This window comes from Chiloscyllium plagiosum, unplaced genomic scaffold, assembly GCF_037043375.1.
Source record: "Chiloscyllium plagiosum isolate Xiang-an unplaced genomic scaffold, Cpla_swu_hap1 HiC_scaffold_2, whole genome shotgun sequence".
Taxonomy (NCBI): domain Eukaryota; kingdom Metazoa; phylum Chordata; class Chondrichthyes; order Orectolobiformes; family Hemiscylliidae; genus Chiloscyllium; species Chiloscyllium plagiosum.
In genome coordinates this window covers 31,359,560-31,383,566 of record NW_028270140.1, presented here as the reverse complement: position 1 = coordinate 31,383,566, position 24,007 = coordinate 31,359,560, and the positions used below count along the sequence as shown (strand labels likewise).

Below are 24,007 nucleotides of genomic sequence, written 5' to 3'. Positions count from 1 at the left end.
GGTTTTTCCAACAATTGACAATGGTTTCATGGTCATCATTAGATGATGAATTTAAGATTCCAGATTCTGTAAGTTGAATTCAAATTCCACCAACTGTCATCATGGGATTTGAACTCAGATCTCAGAACATTAGCTGAGTTTCTGGATTAATAGGCTAGTGATAATATCACAAGGCCATAGCCTCTTAGTTAATTCTGTCACACGCTCTAACAACTACAACTTATGTTTGTGCAGTACTACTAGCTGCGTGCATATTGAGTTTCACTTCCTACAGAAAATTCAAGAGAAGTCGGGAAGATGTGTTTTAATACTAGTGACGTATGCCAATGAATGTATTGAAAAAAAAGTCACCTTTCTGGAAGATACCAGAAATCTCTGGAAGAGGCAGCTGTTAACAGTTGTCTCGCTATCAGTCATACCATGTGTTCCCAATCCTCAGCTGTCTGGCTGTTCTCAAAATAGAAACGGACAGCGCTAACTTCGTTTAAAAGGGGTCTGGTAAACATTGCATATAAACTATTTTGAGACAATTGAATCCAAATGGCCCTATGATTAGTTTCATATGGTATTATTGTTTTCATATTGAATGTATTAATGTCATCCACTGATGATTGTAAAGTAGTTGCTAATGCATAGGTTTTCTGGGATCAATAAATGCCCCCACTGGTGCCTTTATCATTACTCTGGCCTTGGCCCATTTCAGTGAGATATATATGAACTGAACAGGTCAGATTAGAAGAAGTGTGACGCTGCATACAATATCCAGATCAAATTGGTGCTACACCTTCAACAAGTCAACTGCAGACGTAAGAACCTTTTTTGGAACTTTGTATGTGATGTTTTTTACTTCTTTCAGTCAGTTAATTGGCAAATATCTGAAAAAGTACAAGTAAAAAGAATAAAATACTAAAGTAAAACAAAGTTCAAAACCGGACAAACAGGTGGACAGCAAGGTTATAGCTTAGCGTAAATAGAATCTTTCTCAGTTCTATTGCAGATCTCCACCATAATCATTAACGTCTTTAAATACAATCTGATGTCTGGCTTCAAGTTCTTTTTACTTTAAATTGCATAAAGTTACAAAAGTACAATGAAGTTTTGATGTAGCCAACTGAACTAACAATTAAATACTTTTTGGACAATTGTTAGGAAGGGCACACTCTCAGCAAATGCTGCCCAAATATGGTAGGTTATGAGGCATTGAAGTTAGCAAGATAAGCATTAACCATGTGGGATTGTGAATTTTATAAATGAGGCCTTCCTTTGCTGCTATTCTACTGTTCACCGTTTCAGGCTGGTAAGCTCGACAAAGATAGTTGAAACCATTTTAGTTTGGTTGTTTTTGTTGTATTTATAATGGCAGTGACAAAATGTTAGCTGCTCAGACTTTCCTGAAGTGTTTTGGTTTGGCACAGATTGTGATTAGAATATAAAAGGACTTGTGATAGCAGCATTCCTGCCTGCAGAGTGAAATCTCAGCTCTCTGACCTTCGGTGATGAGAGTTTGAGAAATGTTTTTGTTTCATTTTCCGATGTAAGTCTTGCTGAGACACAAACAATAACTTCAAAAGGATCTGAACTGGGGAGAACATTTGATCTTTCTAGGGCAACCTAATGGGAATATAATCTATCAAAACAACTCCAGCAAAACTAAATAAACAGTGAGCACGTGTATGTTCAATTTAGTTTTGCAAGAAACAAAATGGTGATTCACATACATGGGTATAAAGTTAGTATTCAGCTAGATTCACATTGTCCTTTTCAGATCAACATTGGTGAATTCGAGTTAAGTTTCTGTTGAATTAAAGCAAAAAGGAACAGTAGGAACTGACTGTTATAAATATGATTCTTCAGTTTTGTTGATAAAAATGAGCCTGAAGCCGTAACTCATTTGAAATGCTCTTGGATAAAATCATTCCTAAATATGGTTTGGAGCTTAATTTTTTCAGGGAGAAAGGTTAATTAAAGAGGAGACTTTGGGTTTGGGAAAGAATGAAGTTGGCTGTTTGTACGTCACAGAATTCATGAGATAGCAATAAATGGATAAATCCAATTTCCTTTTAAGGAGCAAAACATTACAAAACCAAGTGAAATATAATATGTAATAGGTTGTCAGGGCAAATTTCAATGTGAATGTCCAACTAACGTTATGAATAAATTTGAAAAGCTCTGCATTATGCTTTTCTTCTCACAGCTATATTTTCTCATAATTGAAAAATAAACAGGATAGTTCCCAATATGTTTTGCTCTGAAATTTTAAATGACATGGTTCTTGAAAATGTGATTTCATCAAGAGAAATGCCAACTATAACCTGGTGTTGTGTGAATTTTAGCTTTAACCTACAAAGTGTCAGAGCTACGTATGGCTTATTGGGTTGGATTTTCAGATGGTTGTGGGTTCAAGTCCCACTTTAGAGTAACGTCTGAGCTGGTCCTTTGCACAGCAGCACAATAAAGAGATTGTTGAACTGAACTTTAATGGAGGAAATCTGTTAAATTGATAAACTGAAGAGTCTGCCCTTTGAGGCAGGTATAAATGATCCTTAGCATTTTTTTGAAGACTATCAGGGGCAGCATGGTGACTCAGTGGTTAGCACTGCTGCCTCACAGCACCAGGGTCCAGGTCCGTTTCCAGCCTCGGGCAACTGCCTGTGTGGAGTTTGCATATTCTCCCCTTTTCTGCGTGGGTTTCCTCCGGGTGCTCTGGTTTCCTCCCACAGTCCAAAGATGTGCAAGTAAGGTGAATTGCCCATGCTAAATTGCCCATAGTGTTAGGAACGTTAGTCAGAGAGAAATGGGTCTGGGTGGGTTACTTTTTGGAGGGTCGGTGTGGACTGTTGGGCCGAAGGGTCTGTTTCCACACTGTAGGGAATCTAATCTAATCTATCAGGGAATTTCTTCTGTCAATATTCATCCATCAACTGACATCACTAAGGTTGGCTATCTACTCATTATCATGTTGAAGGAGCTTGCCGTGTGTAAATTGGTTGCTTTGCTTTCTACATCTAAACATATCAAAAGTATTCACTTAACTGCAAAGCACTCTACAATGCCCTGAAATTGTGAAGTGTGAGAAATGCAAATTGTTCTTTTCTCTGTTGCTGGGATTTATTGGGGCTGATGTGCTTGGGATATTAAATATACCAGGCCCAGCCATCATGGTTTCATGGGGTATGTTTGATTGCCTTTGGGATCAAACAATTAATTGGCAAATGTTTGCGACAGATTTTTTTTTCCACCATAACCCCACCCGCAATAACTTTTTCTAAATGCTTTGCAGCAAGCAGGAAAGGGCAAGTTTTGATGGCATTTCCCTGTGCTCTCTTAATCTGATATAAAATCTATTTGGCCAAGCTTGTGGTCACCTGTTCTAATGTCACTTAATGTAGCATAGTGTGAAACCTGTGCCTGATTGCCTTGGGAGATTTAACTGCATTAAGCGTGATTTATTGCAAGTAATCATTTAGAAATAACATAAAACCTACTGGTTAACAAATTGCACATTTAAAGAAAATACTTCTTAATTGTTGAGGAATGAGGTGCGGGGGGCAGGGGTGCAGGTAGTGGAGGGTAAGGGAAAGCCTGCTAAGTCAAACGTAACATCAGATAATGACATACACACAGCCATTTACAGGAAAAGAAATGCTGAAACATGACAAACGTCACAGAGATAATGGTTGGAGGTCTAGCGCACTGCAGGTTCCTTCTCAATTGTACCTTAGCTTTCCTTTACACCCAAGGTTTGGTACAAGCCCCAGGTTGTAAGAGGTAGTTCACTGCATTTTGTAAGAACGAAGCCCAACAAAAGATGTTTAGAGGAATCCCAACACCCCAATATTGCACGGCGTATCCCACTAACAGATGGCATGAAGCAATAAAGGAAACATTAGAGTTTACTATGCAGCATCTGAAAATTGCTGCTTCAGTTCCCCAATTCATAGACACAATCTGTGCCTAATTCTGGCAAAATACTTTACATAAGACATAGGTGCAGAACTAGTACATTCAGCCCATTGAGTCTGCACCACCATTCAATGACGTTACGGCAGATCTGATAATCCTTAACTTCACTTGCCTGCCTATACCTTATAGTCCTTGATTCACTTACCGAGTAAACATTTGTCTCCCTCCTGAATATACTTAACAAACCAACATCGATGGCCCTCTATGGTAAAGAATTCCACAGATTCACTATGCTATGAAAGAAAAAGTTCCTTCTCGGCCTCTTATTCTGAGATGATGCTGTCTGGTCCTAGATTCTCCCATAAGAGGTAAAAAAAATCTTTCCACATCTATCCTGTTAAGACCTCTAAGAATCTTAAATGTCTCAGTAAGGTTGCCACTATTCTTCTAAATTGCGACCTGATCATGCCCAGTCTTATGAGGATAAGACGTAAGACAGTCCCTGGTGTAAGCCTAGTGAACCTCCTCTGGACAACCACAAATACCTTTCTTTTGATAAGAGGCCATAACGTGTTCATAGTATTCCAGTTATGGTGTGATTATTGACTTGTATAGTTTCAGCAAAGTCTACCTGGTCTCATATTCCATTCCCTGTGAAATAAAAATCAATGTTCCACTTGCCTTCCTGGTTTCTTATTGAACTTGGATGTTAATTTGTTTTTTTGTGCTTCATGGATGAAGACTCCCAAATCCCTCTGTTCTGTAGCTTACTGCATACTTTATCCACTTGAGTAATATTCAATTCCTCTACTCTTTTGCCAAAGTGCATAACTTCACATTTCCCTACATTATATTCCATCTGCCCACTTTTTGCTCACTCACTTACCTGTGAATATTCCTCTGGAGGCTCAATGCGTTATCCTAACCACATGCCTTCCCACTTATTTGTGTGTCATTAGGAAGGATGGCAAAGCCAAAGAAAAGGTGTAGAAGAGATTGACTAGAATAGAACTGGGAAAAGGGTTTTCTTACGAGTTGAGAGCTGAGGCTGACATTTTACTCTTTAGAATAGAGTGTGTACAAACAACCACCCTGATGAAGGAGAAACGCTCCGAAAGCTTGTGCGTCCAATTAAACCTGTTGGACTAAAACCTGGTGTTGTGTGATTTTTAACTTTGTTAAAATAGAGATATTCATACTTATGAATGCTATTTAATAAAGCAAATATGGGGAATTAGAGGATGCAGATTTATGGTAAATCTACATCCTCTGATTGTCCATGTTTTATTACAGAACAAAGAGAGGAATAAACTGGAGGAATTTCTTTTTTATGCTGTGAGTTGATTTGACCTAGAAAGCAATGCATGAAAGGGCGATGGAAGCAAATTCAATAGGAACTTTCAAAAGGGGCCACTGGAAAGGAGAAAAATTCACAGAATGGTGGAGAAAAAGGAAAGCACTAATTGGAGAGCTTTTTCAAACAGTTGGCACAGACAAAATGGGCCAAATGGCCACCTTCTGTGCTGTAACATTCTGTGAATTTATGAATAATGCAGTTAACACCCACACGAGTGTGAGAATTCAATAATTATTTTAAGGTATATAAAAGAAGTATCCATTCTTTATACAGGGAGCTGGAAAGCTGAACTTGCATAGAGTGTGAAATGTTTTAATCCTATGCAAGCCCATGTAGTTCCCTCCTTGCTGTGACACTTGTCCATTCAGTACATAGCAAGCAGAAAAACCAACAAAAGAATTGAATGGCTGCCCTCAGACTATATTTCAGTGCTGCTTTCTCTTGCGATTTGATTTTTTTTTTATGTAACCTTTCTGCTTAACATTGCTTTCAGATGGAGGATCCACATCAATTAAAGGAGAATGGCAATGAATGCTTTCAGAACAAAGACTATGACAAAGCAATTGAATGCTACACAAAAGCTATTCAACTGACCAAGGACAAGAAAGTCCTAGCTGTACTTTATAGAAACCGAGCAGCATGTCATTTGAAAAAGGTCTGATCTCAACGTTCTTTTTCCACGAAACGACTAACGTCATTATTGGCAAATGCTCATTCATTCTGTGTTCTGGTATTTTGATGCAATTAAAGTGACACATACATATTGATATCACTGAGTGAGTGTAAACAACATAATGTGGGTGGTCTAACTCAATTACAATGCAACATGGCAGATTTCAGTCTGAAATTGAAGGTCATATATATCAATCTTGCAGCTGAACTTTGGTTTCCTGGAGTATAAAATTGCAGGATGGGTGGGTGGAACTTTCTCTGTTGCCAATTTGTGGTCAAATCATTAACATGGCCCTTTACACCCATTAACAATTTCATTATAAGGACCATATATTTATGTCTGTATAAAGTAACTGCTCATGGTACACTTCCATTATAATTCCCAGGGATAAGTATCAGATTGTCATTCAACAAACTGGCAGGAATGAGCTCATAAAAGTTAACCTTTTCAACCATCAATGTGATGCATCTGTTTAAGTGACCATCATCACTGTTACTATCCTGGAGGCCAAACAAGTGAAAAGACTTTCTACAGTGTTGGGAGGCCAGAAAAGCTGGCATTGTTGTCCTTACAACAGAGAATGGTAAGAGGAGATTTGACAAAGGCATTCAAAATTATTAAGAGCTTCAATATAGCAAGTAAGGAGTATCTGTTTGTATTGGCTGGAGGGTCATCAACTGTTCGCAATTGTTTTGACCAATATTTTTAACTATATTGCAGTGAACTGTATGAAAGATGGCTTAGAAAGATCATAACATCCACCAGTCATATTAAAACCGCCTTATTTCTTCTTCTTCCTTAAAGGAAAATTATGTGCCTGCTGCCTCAGATGCCTCAAAAGGTAAAGCAACCTCTCATTTTTCAGACTGACAATGCTTTGATCTTAAAATTGTCATCCTTGCTTTTAAATCCCTATATTGCTCCTACCCCTTCCCATCTCCATAATCTCTTCGAGCCTCACAGCCCTCTAGGTATCTGCTCGCTGCCAATTGTGGAATCTGACGGATCCCGAATTTCCATCATTCCAACACTGGTAGGCATGCCTTCAGCTGCCTGGCCCCTAAGCTTCGAATTCTATCAATATCACTCTCACTGTTACCCTCGCTCTTTAAGTTGGTGCTTAAAACCTAACACTTTATATAAGCTTTCGGTTACCTATCCCAACATCACTTTACACCACACAACGCCAAATTCTATCTAATAATACTCCTGTAAAATGTGCAGGATGTCCCACTATAGGAAAAACACTAGAGAACATAGAACAGTACAGCACTGGAATGGGCCCTTTGGCCCACGATGCTGTGCCGACCGTGACACCCAATTAAACTAATCCCTTCTGCCTGCCCTTAGTCAATTTCCCTTCATTCCTTGCATATTCATGTGATTGTCTAAAAGTTCCTTAAACATCTCTATCGTATCTGCCTCCACCACTACTCCAAGCCGTGAGTTCTAGACTCCTACCACTCTCTGTGTAAAGAAACATGCCCTTCACATCTCTTTTGAATTTTCCCCCCTCTCATCTTAAATGCATGCCCTCTAGTATTAAACATCACACTTCGGGGGGAAAAGATTCTGACTGCCAACCCTATCTATGCATCTCATAATTTTATAGACTGCTATCAAGTCTCCCCTCAACCTCTACTGTTCCAGATTCAGAGTCGTAGAGCTATACAGCACAGAAACAGACTCTTTGGTACAATTTGTCCATGCTGACCAGATATCCTAAATAAAGCTAGTACCATTTGCCAGCATTTGGCCCATATGCCACTAAACTCTTTCTTTTCATATACCCATCCAGGTGCCTTCTAAATGTTGTAATTGTACCAGCCTCCACCACTTCCTCTGGCAACTCATTCCACACATGCATCATCCTCTGCATGAAGAAGTTGTTCCTTAGTCCCTTTTAAATCTCTCCACTCTCACCTTAAATCTATGATCTGTAGTTTTGGACTCCCCCCATCCCTGGGAAAAGACATTGTCTATTTACCCAATCCATGCACCTCATGATTTTATAAACGTCCATAAGGTCACCCCTCAGCCTCCAACACTCTAGGGAAAACAGCCCCAGCCAATTCAGCCTGTTTCTATACCTGAAACCCTCCATTTCTGGCAACATCCTTGTAATTATTTTCTGAACTCTTTCAAGTTTCACAACATCCTTCCAATAGCAGGGAAACCAGAACTGAATGCAGTATTCCAAAAGTGGCCTAATCAATGTCCTGTACAACCGCAACATGACCTCCCAACTCCTATACTCAATACACTGAGCAATAAAGACAAGCATACCAAATACACAAGCCTATCTACCTGGCATTCCACTTTCAAGGAACTATGAACCTTTGTCCAGTAACACTCACCACGACCCTACCATTAAGTGTATAAGTCCTGCCCTGATTTGCCTTTCCAAAATGCAGCACCTCACATTTATCTAAATTAAAGTCCATCTGCTACTCCTCAGTCCATTGGCCCATCTGATGAAGATCCTGTTGTACTCCATGGTAACCTTCTTTGCTATCCACTATACATAGAAAACACCCTGAGGTTTCCAGCCTCTCCTTCTAGCTCATACCCTCTAATCTAGGCAGCATACTAATAAACCTCTTCTGCACCCTCCCCAAAACCTCCACATCCTTCCTGTAATGTGGCAACCGGAATTGAACGCAATTGAGCACTATATAAATAAAATATATAAATTATTGTTATACTGTGACAAATGATGATTGACTTGTATTTATCGTAAAAAATAATATATTGTTTCTCTTGTCAGCTATTGATGTGGATGCGTCAGACATCAAGGCACTTTATAGGCGTAGTCAGGCACTGGAGAAGTTAGGGAAGTTGGATCAAGCTTTCAAAGATGTCCAGAGATGTGCCACCATGGAACCTAATAACAAAACATTTCAGGAAACCTTGCGACGTCTGAATCATGACATTCAGGAGAAGGTGAGAGTTGAAAAATTAATTGTTTATTTAAAACAGTACAGCTTTAGTGCTACATCTGGAGAATTGAGGTAATAATTCAAGGGCAATTCTTTTATCTCTTGGTATGATATCCACCCAAGCCCTCTGAAAAATATATTGAAATTCTTTTTTAAGGTTAATGGACAATTTTTCAAATTTCAGACTTAAACAAATTCTTCTTTTTGAAGTAAAATGTCAACAAACCTGTCAAAATAGTCGTCAATGTTTTGAAAATTCTGCATCATTACAATGGTTTGCAACTTTGAATATTTGTTACTGTATAATGTAAGTGGAACAATGTCATCCCTTGCCATTTTTATTTGTCCAACTCCTTTGCCTACGTTCAAACAATAATCATTTAAATTCAGGAAACAGGAATTATCCACAATTGAAGTAATGTGAACAGTTCTAATTTCTATATAACAAATTCAACTTTGGTCTCCCTGCTGTAGGAAAGCTGTTGTGAAACTTGAAAGGGTTCGGAAAAGATTTACAAGGATGTTGCCAGGTTTGGAAGGTTTGAGATATAGAGAGAGGCTGGGGCTCTTTTGCCTGGAGCATCTGAGGCTGAGAGAAGTTTATAAAATTATAAGGGGCACAGAGACGGTGAATAGTCAGTCTTTTCTCCGGGGTGTCCAAAGCTGGAGGACAAAGATTTAAGGTGGGAAGGGAAAGATTTAAAAGGGACTTAAAGGGCAACGTTTTCATGCAGAGGGTGATGCGTACATGGAATTAGTTGCCAAAGGAAGTGGTGAAGGCTGGTACAATTACAACATTTAAAAAAGCATCTGGATGGGTACGTGAATAGGAAGGGTTTAGAGGGATATGGGCCAAATGCTGGCAAATGGTGCTAGATTTATTTCAGATATCTGGTCGGCATGGACAAGTTGGACTGAATGGGCTGTTTCCGTGTTGTACACCCCTATGACTGTATGACTCTAAGTTCGTTGAGCCCCATCTCAAAGTTGAGATCAACTGGTGGAATCTTTTATTCTTTTTGCAGGAGGTATAGTGAGACTCTTGCTAGGCAGCAGTGTGGACCGTGAGGTCTGCTTCCATGCTGTATGTAACCTATGACTTTTTAAAAAGGATATGGTGATAGTGGAGAAGATCCAAAAGTCTAAACTCAGAACTTGAAGATTAATTCTATCAAGAAAGATTCAATAGCTTGGATCTCTTTTCTCTACAAAATGGAAGCCTGAGTGGTGACTTGTTAGAGATTCCTAAAATTATTAAAGTGTTTTGATACAGCAGATGGATAGACAGGAGATAATTTTGATTTGTGGGAGGGGAGGGGGAAGGTGATAAAGCAAAACAAATGTCTTTAAATACAGGACAATCGAGAAAGAATTCAGAAGAACATTGTTATGCAAAGAGTGTTTGATGCAGAGTAATTGAGGTGAATATACTGACATATTTAAGGGAGGTTAGACAAACCCATGAGGAGAGATGGTGTTCACAGTGTGAGATGAGGAAACTCGAGTGAAGCATAAACACCAGCATGGAGCAGCTGGACAGAAAGGCTTGTTTCTGTGGTGAAAAGGTCAATATAATTCTTCACACATTGATGCAACAGGTCATAGTTGTGTGTAAACTCTGAGACAGCCCATTGAATGAGGGAGGATCCAATTCATACACAGATCCTGTTACATGTTTTTGGATCTTTCGAGATGGGTCATTTACATGGTCTGATGTCTGTACTTTTTAAAATAAAGCATTTTACTTTTTATACTTACAATTTTTACATTTTACTCACTATGCTTGGAGTAATAACAATATATTGTTTTCCTCCAACAGCTAAAGATTCAGTTCTCCACAGATTCCAGGGTCGAACGGATGTTTGAGATCTTGCTAGATGAGAACATTGACAAAGAAAGGAAGGAAAAGGTGTGTCCAGTTATCAATTTTTTTAATATGCTGGCAGAGTGGGAATTGCTCTTTTCAAGGTGTTCACCTCGTCTTCTTTCTAGGTCTTCCGACCTCCCTGAACATGAACTAAATGCTTCAGTTTTAACAAGGGTGCAAGAACAGAGAGACCTAGAGATGTGTGCACATAGAGTAACTTTGACACCAGCAGAAAACATTGAAAAGCATGTTAAAAAGGCAGATGGGACCCGTAGCTTTATAAGCAGAGGCCTAATGTATAAAAGCAAGGAGGATATACTAAATATTTATAAATTATTGGTTAGATAGTTTCAGCTGGTGTATTCTGAGCACAAGCTGGTGTATTCTGTATCAAGGAAGATGTCAAAGCCTTGAAAAAGACACAGAGGACATTTACTAAAATGCCACCAGGGATTAAGGAGTTCAGCTATGTGAAAAAAAAACTTGGTGTTGGAATTGTTACAGTGAACAGTTCCTTCTTATTATCAAAATCCTGCAAGATTTTGAACGCCTCTATCAAATCTTCCCTACTTCTTTTTTCTTCCAAGAAAGAAAGCCCCAGGCTTGCCATACAATTGAAGTCCCTCCTCTCTCATACAATTTGAGTATACAAATCTCCTCCAAAACAATTTCTCCATAATGCCCTTGATTGGCCTAGACTTGCAAAACAAAGGTGCCGTTTTACAATGCATGAATGATCTATGATAAAAGGATGTCAAAATGTAAGAGCTGCATTTACACACTCTTGCTTGCAGGCTTGACAATATGGGAGGCTAGGAGGACAAAATGAAACCTGTGCCTGGCCTTTCCACTATCCATTCCCCAGTTCCCAACTTGTTTGAAATTTTACAGGGACGGAGGGAGGCAAACTGCCCTATAGCCTATTATGATCTTTAAGTGGCTAATTAATGGAGAGACCATATGGGAAACCCAACAGCTTTAGCTGAGCTTGCTACTGTTGAGAAAGGAGGGGAACCTTTTTGGTGGCCACTTGGGTGCATTGGAGATGTCTGCCCGAGGCTAGCTCCCACTTTAGCCCTCCTCTCCCGCCCGCCTGAATCCAGTTCCTAAATTGCTCAGCACTCCTTCCCGGTCTAGGCTGTCAGATTATCCTTGCCAATCCTAATTCTGGATTTAGCAGGTCTCAGCAACACTGGGGGACCATCTGTAGTTACAGCAAAAGCTGCCACTCTCCATCTTATTGCTGGCAGCTCTCTAAAGCAGGACTTTCTGCTGAGAGTAGGGTGGAAGACCTGCCTGAAAGTAACTAGTTGCATTATGTTGCTCTGCATCAGACTTGGAATAGCAGGTTGGTTTAGCTCTGACATTTTGTCTGAGAAGGTGGTAGTGGCAGGTTTGGTGGAGGGTACAGGGACTACACGGCTCTATAAATCCAGTCTCAGTACAATTGTATAACAGGCCCATGAACTTATCCACTAATTAAATGTTTACCCGTAAACTTAGACCACCTCACATTTTCAATGCAATTGGCTCTAAATGATATAAAAATCAATGCTACATACTTTCGTAAACCTGAAATAGTTAGGAATCTGCAGAATTCACTTCAAATAGATCTAAGATTAAGCACAAATTATCTGGCATCGTAAGAATTGTATTAAATCTCTTGCGTTTTTGGAAAGAGTCAATTCTGTCAGGTCTTGTGGATGGTTTCTCTCCACGAGGCCTGGCAAATTTTTTTCTCTCTGTCACCCCTTAGTTAACTCGCTACATTAACCATCTACCCCACTCCTATGGCACCCCTCTCGTCTGATATTAGATCAATTCTTCCACTTGCCAAACTCCAAAGAACTTGCGTCTGCCTGATTATTCTGGGATGGTCTGGCGTAACTGGCACTGATGCCATCTTTCAAAGGTGGCTGTGCACCTGGAGAAGCTCTGTCAATCGAGAGCTTCCCTGTGTGGTTTATTGCCCCAAGTATGGCAGCTAAGGGGAAGGTGGTGCCCTGCTTTGCAGACAGTCACCTGTTGGTCCTGGGGCCTGTGCAGAGGAGGGACATCCTTCTTCCCCAGGACTGGCAGTGGACACCATGACACCCCCACTAGCCAGCCAGCTCAGTGCACTCTCAGCTGTCTCGAGGAATATTCAGCACTGCAAGTAGGTGTTCAGAGATCTTCTCCAATTCACCAAGTGCTACCAACATGTCTCCAACACCTCACACTCAGTCTATCTTTGCTTCTGCACCCATATTGCACCAAGGCTCATGTTCCACCAATCTCGCTATCACATGAATCATCATCATCGCTCTTACCCTTTGCATTAATAATCCTGCATGCCCTCAGTGCTTCTTCCTGACTCACTCAAGCCACTTTACCACCTTTCCCCCACCTGAACCAGCCCTAACAGTTGTGTGATACTATTTAATCTCCCCAATTATTCCCTTTCTCCTATTTAGCAATCCAGCAGAAAGAGCTGAGATTGGTGATGGGGTGCCTAATGTTGAGCTCCTCGCCTCTTATGATGAGACAATTCTGACCCTGACTGCACCCAAGAGGCTGACTGACTGTGCCCAAGCTCCTGCTATTGGAGGCTGCCTTTGCCAGGCTAGCCTGATTCAACGGTTTCTCTTTTGACTTGATTGAGGATTGTTGACGATCATAACAAGCTTCCTGCCTTGTGACTGCACTAAAAGGCAAGGATTTTGCAATGTGAGGCTGGTAGCTCTGGGTGAGGGGGGAGGCAAAGCACAAAAAAGTGAGTCAAGGCAGGGTTGCTGCGGTGAGTGAGTGCAGAGATACAGCCTGGTCCAGTCGATGAGCAATGGTTCTGCCTCTCTGTGGCAGAGTGACTTAGCAGCAGCATTGCAATGATGGTTACTGGTGCACTTTGAAATACAGCATCATTCAAATGGATTTAAGATGTGCCATGACAATGCAGAGAGGCTGGAAAGTGTTGAATGCCAGTATCTGGGGATATGGATGAGGGTGGCCTCTGCCTATGGAACATTGCAGCTGTCCAAGATGTAGGTCATTGGGTGCAAGCAAAGGGTGGTACCCGCTCAGACTTGCATGTCAAGAATGCTCGATGTCCAGTTCCCTTGCAGGTGGTGGTAGGATAATAGGCCGCCTATTAGCAATCATAGAATCCCTGCAGAAAGAGGCTATCTGGCCCATCAAGTCTGCACCAACCCTCCAAAGAGCATGCCATCCAGAGCCAGCCCCTGTAACCCAGCATTTGGATTAGATTACAATACAGTGTGGAAACAGGCCCTTCGGCCCAACAAGTCCACACCGACCAGCCAAAGCGCAACCCACCCATACCCCTACATTTACCCCTTACCTAACACTACGGGCAATTTAGCTTGGCCAATTCACCTGACCTGCACATCTTTGGACTGTGGGAGGAAACTGGAGCATCGGGAGGAAACCCACGCACACACGGGGAGAATGTGCAAGCTCCATACAGTCAGTCACCTGAGGCGGGAATTGAATCCGGGTCTCTGGCGCTGTGAGGCAGCAGTGCTAACCACTGTGCCACCGTGCCGCCCATGGCTAACCCACCTAGCCTGCACTTCCTTCGTCACTACAGGCAATTTATTGTGGCCAACCCACCTAACCTGCGCACCTGGACTGTGGGAGGAAACTGGAGCACCCAGAGGAACTCCATGGAGAATGTGCAAACTTCACACAGCCAGTCACCCAAGGTGGAAATTGAACCCATGTCCTTGACGCTGTGAGGCAGCAGTACTAACCACTGGGTCCCCATGCCACCCAATGGTGGTGAGGTGAGATTTGCAGTTTATGAGGCTGCCAACAAGCAATAATCCCCATTAGTAGGTGTCTCAATGCTCCCTAGTTAGATTAGATTAGATTACTTACAGTGTGGAAACAGGCCCTTCGGCCCAACAAGTCCACACCGACCCGCCGAAGCGTAACCCACCCATACCCCTACATTTACCCCTTTACCTAACACTACGGGCAATTTAGCATGGCCAATTCACCTGACTTGCACATCTTTGTGACTGTGGGAGGAAACCGGAGCACCCGGAGGAAACCCACGCAGACACGGGGAGAATGTGCAAACTCCACACAGTCAGTCGCCTGAGGCGGGAATTGAACCCGGGTCTCTGGCGCTGCGAGGCAGCAGTGCTAACCACTGTGCCACCGTGCCGCCCACAATCTCATCTCAATGTTAGAAAATGCAACAAGTTGCACTCGATGTTGAGGAAGGCCTCACTGTAGTTTCTCATGTGATTCTTCAAGATTTCTCATTGTGTCTCACGTCATTCAGGCCCCTATAAGATTCTGCTCATTGTGACAGGTTTCATACAGTAATCTTAAATCAAATTTTAATGTGCTGATGAATTAAATTATAAAATTACAAATAAAATACAGTCCACAACTTTATCAAATCTAATGAGTAAAAGAATGAAAATCAATGAAAGCAAAGTAGTGAGAATGCTGGAAAACTGAAATATAAACAGAAAATTAGTCAGGGGTAAATGTAGAGTGATGGGGTAGGGGAATGTGTTTAGGTTGGATACTCTTTGGAGGATCAGTGTGGATTTGTTGGGCCAAAGGGCCTGTTTCCACACTGTAGGGATTCTATTTAAAAAAATATAATGCTCGAAAAACTCAACAGGTTGGGTAACAAAAAGAGTTGAAAAAACACAAGTTAATTTTCCGAATGCAAGAAATGTTTAATATGTTTCTCTTTTCACAGATACTGCCAAACCCTCTGAGCTTTTCTAGAATATTCTGTTTTCATTCAAGAAAATCAATGCTCATTTGGTTAAAAATGGTCATTGTATTATTGACAAATTGCCCAATTTCCTTTTTTAAATGATTCTGCATACCTGCTTTGGTGTCGCAGCCAGTTAGGGTTATTTCCAAGGCTGCCTGACATGTCTCAGTGGAGAGAACTCACAACTCTGAATCAGATGTTTGTTCTTTCAAACCCTACTCTAGATACTTGAGAACAAAATGTAGGTGAGCACTCAGTGAGAACTCTGCACTGCTGAAGGTGCTGGCTTCTGGACTGGTCCCTTCTGTTCACTCAAGGATGTCGAGAATCGCTTGCCTGATGTTTTGAGGAAGATGAGAGAGAGTTCTTTCTGATATCTTGGCCAATATTTAAACCTCCAAATCAGCCTCACCAAAACAGGACCAAAGGGTCTACTTCTGAGCTCTGTATGCTTTTATAATATTGATGCCTCCTGCTGTGCACAAATCAAGAACATAATAAATAGGAGTAAGCCATTCAGCCCCTCCAACCTGGACTACCATTGGATAAGATCATAGCAGATCTATCCCAGATTTCAAATCATTTCTCATGCTAGCTCCTCACACCCCACAACACCTTGATATTTCAAAAACCTATGTGCCCCCTCTTTTTAAATACTTGAAGTGATCTTGCCTCCACAATTCCCTGGTGTATAAAATTTCAGACATTTATCACTCTCTGGGAGAAGAAATTCCTTTGTAGCTCCTTTTGAAACAAGTATCCATTTGTTCTGTATTTAGTTCGTGATTTTACTAGTTGTAGGGACAACTTCTCAACATTTACTCTGACCTCAGAATTTTGCATGTTTCAGAAAGATCACCCCTAATTCTTCTAAGCTCTAAATAAAGATCAAACTTGTTCAGCTGTTCTTGATCAATCACTGCAGGAGTGATCCTAATGAATGTATTTTGAACAGCTTCCAACTTCTGATGGCCTCCAATGCCAATTTATGGGGGGTCCTTTAGCTCAGAGGCCTGGGTGGCTGGTTTGTGAAGGTCTACCAGTATGTGTGAAGAGAGAAACAGATGTAAAGTTTCTTGCACTTAGCAAATTAATTCTTGTTTTTCCAACTTCTTGATGGCTGGTTCAATACCCAGGTCCCACCTTCTCAATGTCACCCCTCGCCTGAGGCATAGTGACCCACACATTAAACTCTTCGCTTGTCTTCTCTCTCTGATGACAGAGCAGTCCTATGTTACTAGGGCAACGTAACTCTATCTAATGCCAATTTATCTTTTCTTAAACACATGGATTAAATTAACAAAGCACTTAATTCCAAAATAGCACATTCCCAGTAGATAGGCAATATACTGCTCTAAGAATAAATGGGTCATTTTTAGAGGAGCAGGCAGTGATGAGTGGGGTGGCACGGGGTTCAGTGATGGGACCCCACCTGTTCACAATATACATTAACAATTTGGACAAAGGAACTGAATGCAATGTCTCCAAATTTGCAGATGACATTAAACTGGGTGGTGGTGTGTGCTGTCAGGAGGATCCTAACGGGTGGTGGGGTGACTTGGACAGACTGGCTGAATTAGCAAAAACTGGGCAAATGCAATATAATGTGGATAAATGTGAGGTTATCCACTTTGGTTGCAAAAACAGGAAGGCAGATTATCATCTAAATGGTGGCAGTTTAGGAAAAGGTGAGATGCAACAAGACCTGTGTGTCATGGTGAAACAGTCGCTAAAAGTGCAGCAGTCAGTGAGGAAAGCTAATGGCATGCTCTCCTTCACAGTGAGAGGATTTGAGTATCGGAGTAAGGATCTCTTGTTGCAGTTATACAGGTCTAGGTGAGGCCACACCTTGAGTATTGTGTGCAGTTTGGTCTCTTAGTCTGAGGAAGGGCATTCTTACTGTCGAGGGAGTCGAGTGAAGGTTCGCCAGACTGATTCCCAGGATGGCAGGACTGACATATGAGCAAAGGCTGGATCAACTGGGCTTGTACTCACTGGAATTTAGAAGAAATGGAGGGGGAAGATCTCATAGAAACCTATAGAATCCTGATGGGACTGGACAGGCTAGATGCAGGATGAATGTTCCCAATGTTGGGGATGTCCAGAACTAAGGGTCACAATCTAAGAATAAGAGGTAAGCCATTCAGGACTGAGATGAGGAAGAATTTCTTCACTCAGAGTTGCAAACCTGTGGATTTCTCTCCTGCATGAGGCTGTTAGGGCCAGTTCATTAGATATATTCAAGAGGGAACTGGAAGAGGCCCTTGCAGCTAAAGAGTTCAAGGGGTATGGAGAGAAAGAGGGAATGGGATATTGAGATTGCATGATCAGCCATGATTGTATTGATGGTGGTGCAGGCTTGAAGGGCCAAATGGCCAACTTCTTCTTTCTATGTTTCTAAGAAGCAATCAAATTCATCTTCCGTGCTAACCCTGCCAATCTGATTTGTCCAGTCACTATACAGATTAAAACCAACCATGACAATTGAAGTCCCCGTCGTTCACACCTCGATTGTTGCTGATTTATACTTTGTCCTACAGTGAGACAACTCTACAGGAGTCTATAGGTGACTTAGACCGTGACCTCTTTTCCTTGCTATCCCTCAATTCCACCCCAAGCGATTCCACATCACAGTCTATTGGACCAATTAACAATGCCCACCATCAGCCCATATCTCTCGATTTAAACCATCTGCCAAATCAAAAAACGTAGAAACAATACCTACCAATCACCTACCTGTGATGTCAGAGTTAAGGTCTGAGAGGGACAACAGGTTGAAGGGACTTTCTGCTGCTGTTTTTCCTAATCTCCTGCTGTTGCTGCCTTTCTGTCACAGGTCCTCTCTCCCAGTCTGCTTTACAGTGAGGCTGACTCACTGCACACTTCTCCCAGTCACATTGCCAGCACAAGAGTGGCTATATTCCAAATTCACAAATCTTTGTAAAGTGCTGAAGTTATAAACAATGTTTTATAAATGCAAGTCTCTTTTATTGGTTTCCTTAATTTTTTTCTTTGTTTCTCTCACTATGTCTTTTCTACTTTGAATCTTTCCAGTTCAAAATGCAGCACAGGACTTCAAGATACAATTGTGTTGACTATTCTTTGATTGCTCAGCAAGGGGATTTTTTAAATAATTATCATACCACAATATGCTTGCTAGCAACCGTCAAGCATCATGATGTGTTGAGATAACTAGTTTGAAAAGTCTTGTGAAATAATCTCCCTTCAATTTTATTTGTTTTTCCAGGCTGCCAATAACTTGATAGTGCTGGCAAGAGAAGATGCAGGAGCTGAACGGATTTTCGCAAACAATGGTCTTAACCTGTTGATGCAGCTTATTGATACCAAAATGCCAGAAATGATGATTGCTGCAATAAGGACACTTTCAGGAATGAGCAGTCGCCACAAGTCACGGGTAAGATGTCAACTGACATTGGATTACATTGCATGTACAACATAGAAACAGACCACTCAACCCATCTGTTCCCTGCTAATGTCTTTGTTCCATGTAGGCATCGTCTCCATCTCATCCCGTTCTTTCTTCCTTTGTGTCTATCCAGCTTCCCCTTAATTGCATCTACATTGTTCATCTAAACTACTCCCTGTGGTAGTAAGTTCCACACTCTTCACCACTTCCTGGGTAAAGATGCTTCTCTTGAACTCCAAGTCGGATTTTTTAGAGTCTACCTTGCAAGTAGAGACATCTTCTGTACAACTTATCTCTCAAACACCTTCAAAACTCTTGTTGTTGCCCATTGCCCTTTAAACATTCTCTTCAAGCATTTATTCACTTTCTTTTTGAAAGTTACCAATTAATCTGCCCAACTTCCTTTTCAGGTAATGCGTTCTATGTCACAAAAACTCACCATGTAAAAATATGTTTCCTCATAGTATCCCTGCTTCTTTGTGTACAATTTGTGTGCTTTACTTACCAACCTTCATGCCATTAAAAACAGCTGCACCCTTTATGGTTTTGAATTTTTTTATTTAATCTATATTTAACCATCACTACTCTGAAGACAACCATCACTGCTCCAAGCCTCAAATTCATTATGATTCACAAAACTGACCATTAGAGCACTTGGAATCTAATTATTGACTTGTTTCAAAAATTTGTTAGCAGGTAGAAAATTGAGAGTAGTAATATGTAGAGCGTGATCAAACTTGAAATAAGTAACAAAAGATCAGTGCTGCTGCTTAACTATTCACTATATTTTTAAATGACTTCATATCACAATAGAGAGCCAAATGTTGAATTTTACTGCTGATAATAAAGATTGAAAAGGTAGAGATGACTGGAGCATAAAATTACAAACTGCCATTGATAGGTTAAGTGGATCAGCAAAGGCATGGCAGATGAATTTCAATCCAAGTCATTCTAAAACAACAAGATCTGATTGTTAATTATTTGGTGAAAAGTTGGGAAGTGTGGAGGATGAAAGAGGATTAGAGATTAATATACACGAATTGCTAATATGTAGTGGTCAGGGACTAAAAGTAATTACAAAAACTAATGGAATATTAGACCATATCTAGAGGGTGAGAAATAAACAGGAAGAGATTTTGTTACAGCTAATCAAAGTTCTGAGCAGACCACATCTGGTGGTTTGTGTACTAGTCTGGGTATTGGAACTTGGAAAGGAGAGATTAGCTTTGGAAGAAACACCACAGTTTAACAGCATGTTACCAGGGCTCCAAGTGTTACAATATGAGGAGGAATCACATAAACTAGGGTGATATTATCTGACATATAGAAGGTTAATAGGTGATTTGATTGTGGGACTTCGCATTTTGGAAGGAATTAATAAGATAGATTAGTTCTTCCCAGATATTTTCCCCATTGTGATCCAGTATCATTTTGTGGCTTGAAAATTATTGCAAGCCCTGAGTGAAAACTGAGAGCGAGAGCAAGGCTGGTATAACTTGGTCTGAAACCCACAGCAGCCAATACGGCTTCAGATCTCATGACTTTAAACCTTTAGCTTGTGACCCCATTTGGGGTCTGACGCCCACTTTGGAAACCTCTGGGATAGAAAGCGCATGGAAACATAACCTTAAATTCAGGTTCCAGACATTAAAGGAAAAGACTAGGGAACACTTCTTCACACAAAGAGTGGGTTAAGTGTGGAGATCTCTTCTGCAATTTAACAGTTTTCAATATGAGATTTGTAATTTCTTTTAGAAGTTATTGAGGGATATAGAGCCATAGAGTCATACAGCACGGAAACAGGCCCTTCAGTCCAACTCGTCCATGCTGACCATATTTCCCAATCTAAACTAGTCCCACTTGTCTGTGTTTGGTCTATATCCCTGTAAACCTTTCCGAATCAAGTTTCTATCCAAATGTCTTTTAAATGTTGTAACCTGCATCTAACACTTCCTCTGGTAGTTCGTTCCACATGTGAACCACCCTCTGTGTAAAAATGTTGCCCTCAGGTCCCTTTTAACTCTTTCTTCTCTCACCTTTAAAAAATAGTTTTGAACTCCCTCACTCTAGGGAAAAGACCTTTGTTATTCACCTTATCCATGCCCCTCATGATTTTAGAAACCTCTGAGGTCACCTCTCAACCTCCTATGCTCCAGTGAAAAGTCGCAGTCAATCCTATAACTCAAACCGTCCAGTTCCAGGAACATTCTTGTAAATATTTTCTGAGCCTTTCCAATTTAATAATATCTTTCCTACAGCAGAGCGACCAGAACGGTACACAGTATTCTAAAGGTGGCTTTGCCAACATCATGTTCAACCCTCAACATGACGTCCCAATTCCTATACTCGATGGTCTGAGCAATGTAGGCCAACGGAGAAGAATGGAATAATAGAGAAAATCAGCCAAAGGGCAGAGAGCTTTAAACTAATTAGAGAGGAGGAGGGTTTGTGAGAGTGGAAATGTAGGCTTACAAAATAAAAGGACATTACAGCGTTACAGGGTAGTTATTTGCATAACAGCATTCAGAGTGGAACAGCAAGGGACAGAATGTACAAACATGAAAAAACATATGGCGAAAGGAGGAAAAATAGGAATAAGGCAGAATTAATGGCTCTATACTTGAATGCATATAATATTTCAGAACAAGACAAATAAACTAAAAGCTCAAATTGAAGTTAGTGGCTAGGTTGTTACAGAGATATGGACACAAGGGGATCAAAGTTGGGAACTAAATATTCAGGAATATATTAATTTTTAAAAGAGAGGCTGGAAGAATCTGGTAGTGGAGTAGTTTTGTATTTCTGGGATGGAATAAATATGATAGCAAAAAATGATCTTAGATCAGAAAGTATAAGAATTCATATGGATGGAGGTAAGAAATAACATGGAGAAGAAGACATTGCTAGAAATAATCTCTAAGCCTTCTGACACCTGGTCAAAAAATAACTCATGAAATAATGAAGGCATGTAAAAAAGACAGTGCATTAATCATGACTGACTTAATATTCATGTGGATTGATGAAGTCAAATTGGCAGAGATAGCCATGAAGAAGGGTTCATAGGGTGTTTTCAGGACAGTTTCCTAGCATAACATATTGTCGATCCAAATAGTGATCATGCTATATTGAATCCCATATGTGTAATGAGACAAGGTTAATATATGACCTCTAAGTAAAAATTCTTCTAGACATAGTGACCATAACATGGTCGAATTTAACATTCCTTTAGAGAGGAAGAACCTTGACTTGAAAGTAATTATGCTAAATTTACATAAAGGTGATCACAAAAAAGAATGAAAGCAAAGCTGGCTGGAGTGAACTAGGAAAGGAGTTTAGCAGCAAAAATGTTTGAGGAATAATGGCAGAGACTTAACAACTTATTTTGTGGTTCACAGCAAAGATATTCCAGTGAGGAAGAAACATTCTAGGAAGCAGTTAAGTCAACCATGGTTAACCAGTGAATTTAAGGATAGTATCAAATTGAAATAAAAATATGTGATTAGTAGTAAACCAAAGGATTGCAAAAGTTTCAGAAAATGAGAAAGAAGAGATGGGGGATATAAACTATAAGCATAACCTTGCAAGTATAGGAGTATTAGGATAGATAGTAAAAGCTTCTTTATCAATATAAAAAAGAAGAGAGAGGCCAAAATGAACATAGGCCCCCTTAGGGAACAAGGCTGGAAAAATAACAATGGCAAACCAAGAATTGGAAAGGGAGTTGAATAAATACTTTGTATCAGTCTTCACAGTAGAAGATGCTAATAGTGTTACAAAATCACTAAGTAATGAAAGAGGCAAAAGGGGGAGTGGAAATACATAAAACAATTATCATTACAATTTATTAGAAAAACTAATGTGGCTAAAGACTGATGAGAACCGTAGAACTGATGGAATGCTTCCTAGGATATTAAAGGAAGTAGCTACAGAGATAATGGATGCAGTAAGGGCAATCTTCCAAGAATCTTTAGACTCTAGAAAAGCATTGGGAGAATTGAAAAACTGCAAATATGTATTCAAAAAAGGAAGGAGATAAAGGATAAAAAATATGTCACTATATTCCAATTGGTTTAATAGCTGTTAATGGGAAAATATTAAACTCTACTATTAAAAAAATGTACAACCAGAGATGTTGAAAATATATAATACAATCAGGCAGAGTCAGCATGACTTTACAAAGGGGAAATCATGTCAAACAAATTGTTGAATTCCTTGTGAAGATCAATAGAATAATTGAAGGGGATGCGGCAGATGTAATGTATTTGGAATTTCAGAAGATGTTTGATAAGGTACTGCATGTTAGACTATTTAATAAGAGCCCATGATATTGTGGGTACATTATTAGCATGTATAGAAGATTGGCTAACTAATAGAAGATAGGGAATTGCGTTAAGTGGGTATTTTCAGGATGGCAACCTGTAACTAATAGAGTGCCATGGGGATCAGATTACAATATATACTAATGATTTGGATGAGGAAAGATCTTGTACTATAGTTAAGTTTGTGGATGACACAAAAATAGATGAGAAGAAAGTTAGTGAGGGTGACATAAACAAACAGCCTACAAAGGGCTGCAGACAGGATAAGCAAGTGGGCAAAAACTTGGCTGATGGATTGTAATATGGGAAAACATGAGGTTATGCACTTTGGCAGTAAGCATACGGGAGATGAATATTATTTACACAGAGAAAAAGTGCAGAGAGCTACAGTACAGAGGAACAGAGGGATCTTGGTATGCAAGTACATAAATCCCTCAAAGTTGCCACCCAAGTGGATAGGGTTGTTAAGAAGGCATATGGTGTTTTGGCTTTCATTAACAGGGGGATCAACTTTAAGAACTGCAAGGTTTTGCTACAGCTCTACAAGTCTCTGGTGAGACCACACTTGGAATGTTGTGACCAGTTCTAGTTGCCCTACTATAGGAAAGATACAGAAGCTTCGGAGAGGGAGCAAAGAAGGTTTACCAGGATACTGCCTGCACTGGAGGGCTTGTTTTACAAAGAGAGGTTGACTAAGCTTGGACTTTCCTTGTTGGAGTGAAAGAGGAAGAGAGGTGACCTGATCGAGATGTACAAGATAATGAGAGGAAGAGATAGAGTC

General features: G+C 40.4%; 1 protein-coding gene across 2 annotated transcripts in view; it reads left to right on the top strand.

Annotated features, from left to right (window-relative positions):
* The first annotated feature begins 656 nt into the window (after positions 1-656).
* The window catches only part of unc45b (unc-45 myosin chaperone B), a 77,670-nt gene continuing 54,319 nt past the window's right edge, over positions 657-24,007 (top strand). For both annotated transcript variants that reach the window (XR_015759911.1, XM_043716985.2), the window contains exons 1-6: positions 657-806; positions 5,754-5,915; positions 6,738-6,774; positions 8,701-8,876; positions 10,692-10,781; positions 18,728-18,895. Coding sequence is in view for 1 of the 2 variants with exons in the window: in XM_043716985.2 (XP_043572920.1) it covers positions 5,754-5,915; positions 6,738-6,774; positions 8,701-8,876; positions 10,692-10,781; positions 18,728-18,895 (633 nt within the window). In the remaining variant the exon portion in view is untranslated. The remainder of the gene's footprint in view (positions 807-5,753; positions 5,916-6,737; positions 6,775-8,700; positions 8,877-10,691; positions 10,782-18,727; positions 18,896-24,007) is intronic.